The sequence below is a fragment of the Heptranchias perlo genome, chromosome 2 (genome assembly GCF_035084215.1).
Source record: "Heptranchias perlo isolate sHepPer1 chromosome 2, sHepPer1.hap1, whole genome shotgun sequence".
Lineage (NCBI taxonomy): Eukaryota > Metazoa > Chordata > Chondrichthyes > Hexanchiformes > Hexanchidae > Heptranchias > Heptranchias perlo.
The window spans coordinates 87,863,324-87,876,998 of NC_090326.1; the positions used below are offsets into that span (position 1 = coordinate 87,863,324).

Sequence of the window (13,675 nt, forward strand, 5' to 3'; positions counted from 1 at the left end):
ACATTTCAAAAGAACCAGCTGGAACAAGGTTATATAAATAACTCAGGGCAGTGCTAAAACACAGCTCCAAAAAAGTTATATGAAAGAAATGGGAAAATAAAGGTCAATAGGTATCATAATTAACACATTGAAAATGCAAGATGCAGTTTTGTATTATTTGTGGTGTGTATGATTTTATTGCTATACTAGTGGATCTCTCGTGGCATTGCTGAAGGTAAGCCTGAGGTTATGCTGTTCAGCAAAGCACTGTGTTCACAGTGAAGCATATACCAGTATAGTTGAGCCATCAGTTGAAAGTGAAAAGCTTCCAAAGCAAACCATTACTTTGTGTGGAAAAGAGGGAGAGTTCCAGCTATAAACACAATGGAGGTATTTTTTTCATAACCTGCCTAACGGGATTGGTCGCCCGCTTTGCACCCTTCCGATTTTACTTGCTATCAATGTTAAAATGACTCCCTATGGCACTGAAAATACATGGGATGCAATCATGGTGATTACGCTGGGATCACAACCACTGATGCCCTTCAGTGCTCAACCCACCAGAGTCTCTGCACGCACCTAATGAGGCTGGCAGACTGTTTTTTACTTACCTTATTGTAAAGCCGGGAAGAGCAGGAATGCTCTTCCTGGCTCCACATTAAATCCGCGAACCGCTGTCAGCCACCACTTGCTCCAAGCACCCTCCCGATTGACTTCCCCCCTTCCTGATCTCTCCTGAGACCCTCAGTCGGCATCTGAGCCGGCCAATCTTGCTGCTCTCCCGTGACCGGTGAGCAGCCACTAGGGCCGCAAATAGTGCCCATAGCTCGCTGGTACTATCCCAATGAGGCCAGCGGACCTGCCTCTCCTCCAGATATTTCCTGAGCCCCAATTGTATTACAGGTATTGCCATTCATGGCCCATTCAGGACCTAACTTTCACTGCTTCACATGGCCATTGAAAGAATTTGGGAAGAAGTTTGTGAGAGATATGCTTAGAGACAACAAAGTGTTTATTGATTGTATCAAATTTCTCAGGAAACAATCAGAAGTTTGCACTAACGGGCATATCTGAATGGAATTGACAAGACTTTTGTATAGATAGATAGATGAACAGTATTATTAAAGGGTATAGCATACATATACAACGGCCAAAAATCGGTGGTGGGGAAGGGCACATTCTACTTGTGCCCTCCCAGGATGCACTCATTCACGCACCACTGAACCTTCCAAGTTCACAGGGTCAAAGGGGGAGGCCATAGGAGTGCACCTTTGGCAGGTTGGGGATAAATGTGGTGCACCCCCACATTGAAGAGGCCAGAAATGCCAGCATGAGCATATCAGATCATGGGGGCCGGATGTCAGGTTTTACCCTAGAAAGAGGAAGAGGTTGTCCTCAGTGGCTCCCTGTGTCAGGGGGCTGCTTGCAATGTTCAAAAAATATTTCCCCTCTCATCTTTCTGTGGTCCACATTCTCATCCCATCCTGGACCCCCAGGGGGAGGCCACATCTGGTTGTCGGGTTAGATATGCCTAGTGGAGCCATACAAAGTAACGATCTAAAGAATAATTAAGAGTAATCTTTCTATTTTGTTGGCTTCATAAGCTGTGGTTAAATTGTTAAATGTTAATCTTTTTCATGTGGAACCTATTGAATATTTTTTCTTTTTGGTCAGTAGGGTTCTGAAGTGTAACTTTAGTGGGCTTGACAGCTTAAAACTTTACATCCTTTCTGTGTAATATTGCTCTCGTTTTTTTGACCAAATTCATATAAATTGAAGTAGTCTTGTTAATACCAGAAACTTTCCAGGATATATATTTTTTAATGTATGATGGTTTCTGCAATTTAGCCTTTGATGTCCAACAAAAGATGAACAGTTTACTTAAACATTTTTGCCTCACTACCTCCCCACCTCCCCATTTTTCAGTGTGAACAGGGCGGTAGAGAGACAAACATTTACCGCTGACTTGCTGCCCGAGGCACGCCCAATTTTTGAGTGGGCCTCAATTTAAGCAGCCAGCGCTCCTGCCAGAGGCAGGTAGAAGCCTTGTTAATACATTTAAATTGAGGTATGATATATTTAGGACTTCCATGCAATTTTGTTCTTCCACTAGACGAAGCAGAGCTCATTTTCTCATCTTCGTGTTCAAATCCTGCCCTACTTCTGTAACCTCCTCCAGCTCTACAACCCTCCAAGAACTCTGCATTCCTCTAACTTTGGCCACGTGTGCATCCCTTCGCCGCACCATTGGCGATCATGCCTTCAGCTGTCGAGGCAGTAAGCTCTGGAATTCCCTCCCTAAAACTCTCCGCTTCTCCTCCTTTAAAATGCTCCTTAAAATCCCCCTCTTTAACCAAGCTTTGTCATCCATCTTAATATCTCCTTCTATGGCTCAGTGGCAATTGTTGTCTGATAATGCTCCTGTGAACCATTTTCCTACATTAAAGACGCTGTATAAATAGGAGTTGTTTTTGTACGTTATATATGTTCTGACTGCATTTAAAGGGTCAGCCACCAAGCCACTCTTAGACAAACAAAAATGCTACATTTTTGTCGCAACCACTTTACAGTCACATCTACTTTTGCATTAAAAATAACAGAAGAAAAGGTATGTCCCATGGACTTTCCTTCCTCCTACGATCTTCATGATTTTAAAACCCAAGCTAATCACTACTGATCACCTAATCACTACTTCCTGATCCACCTTGTGATCTCTTTTACTCTTTTCAAACTTGATGTGTTGCACTATGGGCCTTGGGCAACAGACGTGAGGAGTAAGAAGTGTGTGTAATAGTGATTGTACTACAGTATGGCATGATTGTTGGAAGCTTGCTGCTGTTGAGGAGTCATGGGGAACCCAGCAACCTCTTGTATTTTTATTTTCTCCGTGATCTTTTCTGTTTTGGGTTATGATTTTGAGAGTTTGGATGTTGCGTTTGTCACTTTGTCGCCTTTACTCTTGAGCACAATGTATTGTGTTGTGTGTATATTATGTTGATATAGTGTGGTTTATATTCCTGTATTGATAAATGTAGATGATATGAAAAAGTTTTCTTTACAATTGCTTTCATCAAAAAGAGGAGAATTTAAAATCCAGCACCTAATTATCGTTAAGCAAAACATAATTTGATACTGAAATCAAGATTGAGGTTTGATGTTTTCTGAAACCAAATTGATTTGAATTTACATAGTAGAAATCAGCTCTAACTTCATATATCATATGGAGATATTTTAGCTCAAAAACAAAAACCGTTGCAGAAATACACCGTTAGATTGAAGAAATCAGGAGATCTAAAACCCATAATTCAGAATTTGGGATCACGTTCAACTAACGGTGCCTTTCCAGCATATATATATTTCCAAATGAATATTTTTGGCTATGTAGTTGGCAAACTATAACAACGATAAAGTTAATTGTTGAATATATGAAATAAAGTAATTACTTGGACAGTTGCAATGAACCATGACTAATTCCTTTTCTGTTGTCCGACAGCCCCTGAGTGTTACCCTGGTGGTCACCAACTCCTTCAGAATCCCTACAGAAGCGTGGACTTTGACTCACTCCGACTGCAACAGTCAGCAATTCAGGAACTAATATGTGATCACTCTTTAACACCAGGATGGTATCGCTTTCAGATCTTTGATAAACCTGCAGAAATGCCAACAACATGTGTGGAGGTATACAGTGTTCCAAAATGGCCAAAACATTGAAACACCATGAACAAAAAGTCCACTCAATTGCATAGAAACAACGTTAATGTTTAACAAAACGATCGTGTTGGATGGAAAGATGCAGTATAAAATATTTCCAGTCCAGCAGTGCCACGATTCTTTTCGTGAAGACTTCACGAAAAGTATCTGTAATGAAAATTATTCTGGCTAGGTTCTGAGTCATAAAGACCCAGAATGCCTCACTTTCAATAATTTTCTGTCCTGAGTTAGTTGATTTTATTTGACAAAGCAGTTCAGCATTATACAAGTGGCTTCAGTATCCATGGGCTCAGGGTGGGAAAAGTTGGCTCCTTCCTAATTGTTATCCTTTGACCCCTGTTGGAAGTTAGCAGCCTCTCATGAAGAAAGTTGAGTTGGGAAAGAGTATTCCCAAGGTTTCGGTTACCTTTGGAACTGTTCTCAACATGAGTCAAAGAGATGGCATTAAAAAGTACTGGCAGGTAAAATTAAGGAAAACCCAAAAATGTTTTATAAATACATAAAGAGCAAGAGGATAACTAAGGAAAGAGTAGGGCCTATTAGAGACCAAAAAGGTAACCTATGTGTGGAGGCGGAAGATGTGGATATGGTTCTTAATGAATACTTTGTATCTGTCTTCACAAAAGAGGGGGACGATGCACAGATTGTAGTGCAGGAGGAGGAGTGTGAAATATTGTATGGGATAAACATAGTGAGAGAGGAAGTATTAAGGGGATTAGCATCTTTGAAAGTAGATAAATCGCCAGGCCCAGATGAAATGTATCCCAGACTGTTAAAAGAAGCAAGGGAGGAAATAACGGCGGCTCTGACCATCATTTGCCGATCCTCCCTGGCTACAGGCATGGTGCGGGGGGATTGGAGAACTGCTAACATTGTACCGTTGTTTAAAAAGGGAGAAAGAGATAGACCGAGTGATTATAGACCAGTCAGTCTAACCTCGGTGGTGGGCAAATTATTGGAATCAATTCTGAGGGACAGCATAAATCGTCATTTAGAAAGGCACTGGTTAATCAAGGACGGACAGCATGGATTTGTTAAGGGAAGGTCGTGTCTAACTAACTCGATTGAATTTTTTGAGGAGGTAACAAGGAGGGTCAATGAGGAAACGTTAGCGTTTGATGTAGTCTGCATGGATTTTAGGAAGGCATTTGACAAAGTCCCACATGGCAGACTGGTCAAAAAAGTAAAAGCCCATGGGATCCAAAGGAAAGTGGCTGGTTGGATCCAAAATTGGCTCAGTGGCAGGATGCAAAGGGTAATGGTTAATGGGTGCTTTTGCGACTGGAAGTCTGTTTTCAGTGGGATTCCGCAAGGCTCAGTACTAGGTCCCTTGCTTTTTATGGTATATAATAATGACCTGGATTTGAATGTGGGGGGTTTGATCAAGAAGTTTGCAGATGATACAAAATTTGGCTGTGTGTTTGATAGTGAGGAGGAAAGCTGTAGACTGCAGGAAGATATCAATGGACTGGTCAGGTGGGCAGAAAAATGGCAAATGGAATTCAATCCAGAGAAGTGTGAGGTAATGCATTTGGGGAGGGCAAACAAGGCAAGGGAGTACACAATAAATGGGAGGATACTGAGAGGTGTAGAGGAAGTGAGGGACCTTGGAGTGCATGTCCACAGATCCCTGAAGATGGTTAAAATGGCATACGGGATACTTTCCTTTATTAGCCGAGGCGTAGAATATAAGAGTAGGGAGGTTATGCTAGAACTGTATAAAACATTGGTTAGGCCACAGCTTGAGTACTGTGTACAGTTCTGGTCACCACATTACAGGAAAGATGTGATTGCATTAGAGGGGATACAGAGTAGATTTACGAGGATGTTGCCAGGGCTGGAGAATTTTAGCTATGAAAAAAGATTGGATAGGCTGGGGTTGATTTCTTTGGAACAAAGGAGGCTGAGGGGAGATTTAATTGAGGTATATAAAATTATGATGGGACTAGATAGAGTGGATAGGGAGGACCTATTTCCCTTAGCAGAGGGGTCAGTGACCGGGGGCATAGATTAAAAGTAATTGGTAGAAGGATTAAAGGGGAGCTGAGAAGAATTTTTTTCACCCAGTGGTGGGGATCTGGAACTCACTGTCTGAAAGGGTGGTAGAGGCAGAAACCCTCAACTCATTTAAAAAGTACTTGGATGTGCACTTGAAGTGCCATAATCTACAGGGCTATGGACCAAGTGCTGGAAAGTGGGATTAAGTTGGATAGCTCTTTTTCGGCCGGCACGGATACGATGGGCTGAATGGCCTCCTCCTGTGCCGTAACTTTCTATGATTCTGCGATTCAACACACTCAGTTCTTGAGATTGGGTGAAAATATAATTTTATTTTTGTTTATAAGAAAGTCTTTCCAAAGTGACAATGTCCTATATTTCCTTTAGCTATGTTAAAGGACTTGAGCTTTGTTAGCTTTTCAACTAAAACAAAATTGTATTTGCATAGCGCCTTTCAGGACCAAAACACTTGATAGCCAATGAGTTATTTTTGAAATGTAGTCACTGTTGTTTTGTAGGCCAACTACTAAGAATATTACTTGCAATCAATAAGTTTGTGACTTTTTTGTAATCCCAGCTAATTGATCTCATAAAACTCCAAAATGTTCCAATGTTGGAAGATTTGGTCCTAAATTCTGATACTCACCTTTAGAAGTATAAAACGATGGCCCATTAAATGTCTACTTTTAAACTGGACTGTATTTCCCTAGAGAACCCAGTTCCCTAGAACATTTTCAGTAAGTACAATTTTATGAATGACAGATAATAACTTGCTTTGGTGCCTGCTGAATTGACAGTATTCCAGTAAGATAAAGAAAGAATGTCGTGTGGTCTCTAGATTTATCCTTTAAGGAATGTTGGAAAACATACACTGTAAGTTATTTATAGAGGAAGATTTCCTTTTTTTGATCAAGAAAGAAAGTAACTACAGCAATAAATGCTTGTGAGTGAAATCTGACAGACAAATGAAATACTTTTCATTTTTTAGCAGCAGGATTGAGACAGTTCCTCGCTGTGTTAAACCCAAATTCCAGATCCATTTTATTTGCAAAGCAGTTATATCCATTGTGGTAGGAAAATAGTTGATTGTTGCCTTTAATCTTACATATTTTCCCTCTTAGATGAATCACTGTGGTACTCAAGCCCCTGTCTGGTTGTCTCTGAGAGAGACTGAATCTCTGCCACGACGTGGAGAGGTTAAACATTTGACTGCCTGTGCAACATGGCAGTTTTTCTTTAGCACAACAAAGGACTGCTGTCTTTTCCGAATTCCAGTCAGTGTACGGAACTGTGGCGACTTTTTTCTGTACCTACTCCAACCTACACAGGGATGCATGGGATATTGTGCAGAAGGTAAGTTTGTGTCACATAAAATCAGATCCCGCTGAAGTAAATAACTGGCGTTACACAGCATTTTATTCACTGATGGGAGCATTTATTCATTAAGAGTACACAATTAAATATTACTAGAAATTTTCCATTGTTCAAATTTGTGCATCTCTTTAATTGTAATGAAGTATTTCCAATGACTCTATTTTAGAATTTATTTTTACTGAATTGAAGTTGACCTGCTTCTTTAGGTTCTGATGTATTACTGATTAACGAGTAGCTGCAGGTTTATACATTGAGGATCTTGCACAGTCAGTATCTTTTTGTAGCACTATGTATTGAGTATTGACAAGGCTGAGGTCATTCCTTTGGTCAATGGGATGATTTAGGGATTTGCTGGCCAGTACGTTTGGATGAGATTTGGACAGTGTATAGTCCCTGTGGGTGGTTAGATGGGCAGTGGGATGCTAAAGCATCCTCGTTCTACAGGGGAAGTCATGACTTTTGATGTGTTATAGCTAAGTAGTTTGTTGAAATAACACAGGTTGTACAACACATATGGTACATGACTGAGTGAGTGTAATTTACATAAGAACATAAGAAATAGGAGCAGGAGTAGGCTATACGGTCTCACGAGCCTGCTCCACCATTCAATAAGATCATGGCTGATCTTCAAACTTAACTCCACTTTCCTGTCCGATCTTCTTATCCCTTGATTCCCCTGGAGTCCAAAAATCTATCTATCTCAGCCTTGAACATATTCAATGACTCAGAATCCACAGCCCTCTGGGGTAGAGAATTCCAAAGATTCACAACCCTCTGAGTGAAGAAATTCTTCCTAATCTCAGTCTTAAATGGCCGACTCCTTATCCTGAGACTATGCCCCGTAGTTCTAGACTCTCCAGCCAGGGAAAACAACCTCTCAGCATCTACCCTGTCAAGTCTCCTCAGAATCTTGTATGTTTCAATGAGATCACCTCTCATTCTTCTGAACTCCAGAAAGAATAGGCCCATTCTACTCAATCTCTCCTCATAGGACAACCCTCTCATCCCAGGAATCAATCTAGTGAACCTTCATTGCACCACCTCTAAGGCAAGTATATCCTTCCTTAGATAAGGAGACCACAGTACTCCAGGTGAGGTCTCACCAAAGCCCTGTACAATTGTAGTAAGACTTCCTTACTCTTGTACTCCAACCCCCTTGCAATAAAGGCCAACACGCCATTTACCTTCCTAATTGCTTGCAGTACCTGCATGCTAACTTTTTCTGTTTCTTGTACCAGGATACCCAAGTCTTTCTGGACACCAACATTTAATAGTTTCTCACCATTTAAAAAATATTCTATTTTTCTATTCTTCCTACCAAAGTGAATGACCTCTTATTTCCCCACATTATACCCCATCTGCTACCTTCTTGTCCACTCACTTAACCTGTCTATATCCCTTTGCAGACTCTTTATGTCCTCCTTACTTTCCCACCTAGCTTTGTATCATCAGCAAACTTGGATACATTACACTCGGTCCCTTCATCTAAGTCATTTTTGGCTATGAACAATAAAATGTCCATTCTGAACTGAAGAGGATTCACTTAACAAACACAAATATTCTGGGAAAAGTACTGTGGAGGTGAAATTCATCTACCACAGTAGCGCAAAATGGGATTATAGCGAATCGGCAGCCCGTTCGTTTTACACCACACCCGATTTTCTTTGCAATTGATTTCAAAATTGGGCGTGGTGTAAAATGTGCTATCTATTCGCTATGAACCTATTTCAAGCTGCTGGTGGAAACTAATTTCACCCTCTTAAAATCAAAAAGTGACCCAAAGAAAGAAAGACAGTTCAACTTAATTGTGTGGAACACTGGCATCAGCATCAGGGCCGGGAAGGATGCCAATCCCTGCTCAGAGCAAAGAGAGCCACCTAATAACAGACCTACAGCATATGTAACACAGTTGGATTTTTTCAGCCACACATGACATGTCAAGTTTCCAGCAAACGATTTATGATTCTACAAATTTGAAATTAGTCAACTTTTTTCATTTTGTACAATAATCACAAAGGTTACACTTGAAACTGAAAGTAGTTCCCCCTTCCTCACCCAGAACATTGCTGTCCACTTAGAACAACAGAATCGGGGCTGTTTTCCTGGGCCCACTTTGCTTGGGCACTAAACAGGAGCAGTACATCCGAAGTGTACTACATCTGTCCAGCCCTGGGATCGCCAATATCTCTTGTCCCAGGACATTTTAATGGTCCAGTGGCAGCCCTGGGGCTGACATGCTGCTTGGCAGGGCCTTGCACTGGTGGTGGAGCCTGGACACTTAGAGGCAACTGTATATCTCTGAGGCCCACAGCTACCTCTCTGGCCTGGGTGATTGAAACTTTTTGGCTGCCAATGGAGATTGGCAGTCAGAAAATTACAATTGCAGTGCAGGCTTCTGAAGAAGGATTCAGAAAATAAATATTGGGGCCTACTTGCAGATCTTCAGCCAGCCCCTGGAACACCTGAGGACCCTCCAGTCAGCAAGGCTTCAGGGGCAGGCCACAATGCCAACATTTTCTGGGTGTACATTTTGAAAATGTTTTGGAAGTTAGGTGAAATAATTGTTCTAAGCGAATATGAATAGACCATAGTCATTTTTATACAGCATAGCTGCTCCCAGGACAATTATTGTGCACAATAATCTGCTTTTTCACAAGATAATTTTCAACAGTCACATGTTGTATTACATGATTTAGTATCACGCTGCTGCTCTGACTCCCCTCTTCAAAATTTAGAGAAAGGAAAGAAAAAAGCAAGATCAGCAGTAAAATGCTGAAATAAACTTAAACATTGAAAATATCAATGACATGCACTAATTTCTGGTTGTCCTCTATTTATTTAATGTTTTTCATTATTTAAACAAACTTTTAAAACAAAAAACAAATTATTTGCACCTTGCATAAATCACACAAATACAGACATGTGTGATAAGAAGAATGTAAGAAAAGACAGAAGCTGGGTTGTTGTCCTTGGAGCAGAGAAGGTTAAGGGAAGATTTTATAGAGGTGTTCAAAATCATGAAGGGTTTTGATAGAGTAAATAAGGAGAAACTGTTTCCAGTGGCAGAAGGGTCAGTAACCAGAGGGCATAAATTTAAGGTGATTGGCAAAAGAACCAGAGATGACATGAGGAAACATTTTTTTTTCACAGCGAGTTGTAATGATCTGGAATGTACAACCTGAAAGGGTGATAGAAGCAGATTCAATAATAACTTTCAAAAGAGAATTGGATAAATACTTGAAGGGAAACAATTTACAGGGTTATAGGGAAAGAGCAGGGGAATGGGACTAATTGGATAGCTCTACCAAAGAGTTGGCACAGGCACGATGGGCCAAATGGCCTCCTTCTGAGCTGTATCATGCTATGATATGATGATAAGAAAAATGTAAGAAAAGACAGGGATGAGAAAAGACCATTTGGCCCAACAAAACTTATCACTCTATATTAACTTTCCCATCATGACATTTAATTGTATTTTGAACAACTCCAAACCCCGAGTGGGATTCCGGTGGGTGGGGGTTGCAACGAGTACGATAATGCACTTGCTGGCCTAAGTTTGAGCCCCAGGGTATTTTAACTCTTGGGCCTCATTCAAACAAATATGTGAATGTGTTTGCTACTGATATCACAGTGCAGTTTCACCCATATTATTTGTTGTTCTGGATATTTATCTCAGCATTCTATTAGGATATTTACTTGCTTCATTGAAGGTATTCGATTTTAGCACCCGCGATCAGGTGCGTTCCTGGCAGGGGGGCTCCGAAAATCGGGGAATCCCGGGGCGGGTCGGGAGCCCGGCTCCAACCCGCCCACTTCCGGGTATCCCACAGATGCGCTGACATGCGCGCGCAGCCCCCGCATGTGGGACTCCCGCAGGCAATAAATGCCGGCGGGGTGCGACTTAAGCTATTTATTTAGGTATTTCAGCTCGTTTACAAACCTGATTAAGGAGATATTTCAGGAGGGTTGGGATTTTACAAACAACTGGGACTGTTTCCCGTACTGGGGGAAACACTCCCAGTTGAAACAGACGTGTTGCAGCCATCAGCCTGTGGCAGTTGCAAAGGTCCATTTGACAGGTGGGCGGGGTGGGGGGGGAAGAGACACTCATTGCAGGAGGCCACTCTGTCATTTTGGACAAAGTTTGGCCTCCACCACCCTCCTCCTAACAATCAAATTGCACACTTACCCCGGTGTCCAGACACATGTACCTACCTTGCGGACCCCCTCAGATGTACATCTTCCGATGGGGGCCGCCATAGCTGCAGTCATGATCTCCTCGGAGGGCGAACAGCCTCGCCGGCCACGCCGTCCACCTCTGACATGTGGAGCTCCACAACAGAGTGCTGTGACACATCCACCTGTACAACAGGAGGGAGGGCAACCGCAGAGAGAGATGCGTCGCAGAGGGCACTACCCTCGCCACAGGTTCCACAGACCGAGTTTCAGCTTCCTGGACCTCTCTGAGCAGCAGTACACACGGAGGCTCAGAGTCACTCGACATGTAGTCGTGGACATCTGCAGCCTCCTTCATACCGAGCTGCTTCCGGCTGGCCCGAGCACCATCTTCTTACCTGTCGCTGCAAAGTCACCACTGCCCTCAACAACTTCTCCTCTGCATCCTTCCAGGGTGCCACCGGGGACATCACCGACGACTCTCAGTCATCTGCACAAAAGAGCCCTCAAATACACCTACACCCACTCTGCAGTGACACAATGGGTGGCATCAGTTGTGGGTCTTCATTGTGATCCTCAGGAGAGGGCATTATTGCACAAACCAGACAAGATTTGCAAAAATGTGACAGTAGCGGTGCCAATATAATCTGTAATGTGAGTTGCTCAGAAATTAAATATAAGTAAAAACCATGACAAACCCTCAAACACCCTTGTGCATCCCCTTCATGCTCACGCCACGTTTGCCTTACGCTTCCTACTACACATATGTGATGCATGCCTTGTGGCTGCAGCACAGGTAGTGGCAGGTTGAGTGAGACTGACTGTGAAAGAGATGCATGAGAGGGTGAGTATGAGATAGAGCCATGAGATTGCATGAGGATTGGGTTGAGTGGTAGTGGCGGGATGAGTACTGGCGAGGTGAGTAAGTGCAGGTAAGATGAGGATGAGGTTTGAGTGGGTGTGAGGGGTGATGTGACAGAGTAGTGTTGGCAGTGCAGAAGGAGATGTGGGGTGGGGGCGGTGATGTGGCAGATGGAGTGTAGGGGAATGAGTAAGTGTACTCACTTTGGCTGATCTGCTTAGGTCATTGCAATGCCTCCTGCACTGTATGCAGGTGCGCGATATGTTGGTGGTGCTGGTGACCTCCTCTGCCACCTCAAGCCAGGCCTTCTTGGTGGCAGAGGCAGGCCGCTTCCTCCCGCCCGCCGGGGGGAAGATCTCGGTCCTCCCCCTCCTCCTTACCCCATCCAATGATACCTGGAGTGAGGCATCATTAAACCTGGGAGCAGCCTTCCCCCTGGGCTGCTCCATGCTGTAATTTTTCCTATTTCTTGCAGCATCAGTCAGTGGAGGACTGCCCCTTTAAATAGAGCTCCTCCAGCTGACAGACCTTTCTGCGCATGAACAGTCCGCCCGCCGCGCAGCTCAGCAGCGGGGAACCCGGAACAAGAGGTAAGTGGATCCAATCTGCCTGCGATTGCGTTCGGGGCAGACTGATTTCACCGGGCGCGTTACTCAAGCACCCAATCGCCCCCCGCCCCCCCCCCCCCCCCCCGCCGCCCTGGTAATATCTGGCCCATTGTGTCTACTATCATGTCCAGGTATCCTTCTAAGTCTGTTATCAGACTAAATCAATACCATTCATCGGGGGTAATTTTCAATTTTGCTGCTTGGAGGTAACCTTATGGAGTGGATTGCCCACCTGCCGTAGAACCTACGGGGATGAAATTGGGCCATTCAGCACCCACTTTTCAGGCACTACACAGCCAACTATGCCTCGAAAATGGGGTCTGAGATGCACGTGCACACTTCCAGTGAGAAGTGCGCAGGACGCTATCTTGGTAAAGGGCTTTGCGTGTGCGCACTTAACGAACGGCGGCAGCATGCAGAGTCGGGAGATTATGACACGAATCAGTATGCAACATTGGTTTAAAGGGACTGCTGCTATTTTGGAACTCCACACTCCATCCAACGTAGTGTCTTAACCTCGCACAGCCAAACATGACTTAAAGGGTATGAAGGACCCCCAGCGCTACCTAAAGGCAGGAGTTACAGATTAGTTGCTGGATTATTCATTCTGGCCGCTGGTGTATTTGTACGTATTTTTGGAGGTTTCCTATACTTGGATAAAGTTTCAATATTCTACAGGGAGTAGGTTGGCTCGCTGATAAACAACAGCAAGGACACTGGTGGAGTGACGGGTCGGAGCAGGAATGCTGTCATCCTGAGAGAGGACAGCAGGTTTGTGTTCCATGGAGCTACTGCCATTTGCTGCCTCCTGTTATGTGCCACTTTCTCCGGCAAGAAAGAGGGAAGTGTGTCAGTGAGTGTCCTGCAAGATGTTTGGGTAATGTGGCTGTCATGATTGAATAGCTGCCAGTGTGTATGAACTGTGAGTTGTGGGTGTGAGGCTTGCAACAGTGCTAATTATGTGAGG

General features: G+C 43.4%; 1 protein-coding gene across 1 annotated transcript in view; it reads left to right on the forward strand.

Annotated features, from left to right (window-relative positions):
• Positions 1-12,638: 12,638 nt before the first annotated feature.
• The window catches only part of vwde (von Willebrand factor D and EGF domains), a 150,805-nt gene continuing 149,768 nt past the window's right edge, over positions 12,639-13,675 (forward strand). Inside the window, exon 1 of the mRNA XM_067995918.1 lies at positions 12,639-12,690. Coding sequence (XP_067852019.1) covers positions 12,639-12,690 — 52 coding nt within the window. The remainder of the gene's footprint in view (positions 12,691-13,675) is intronic.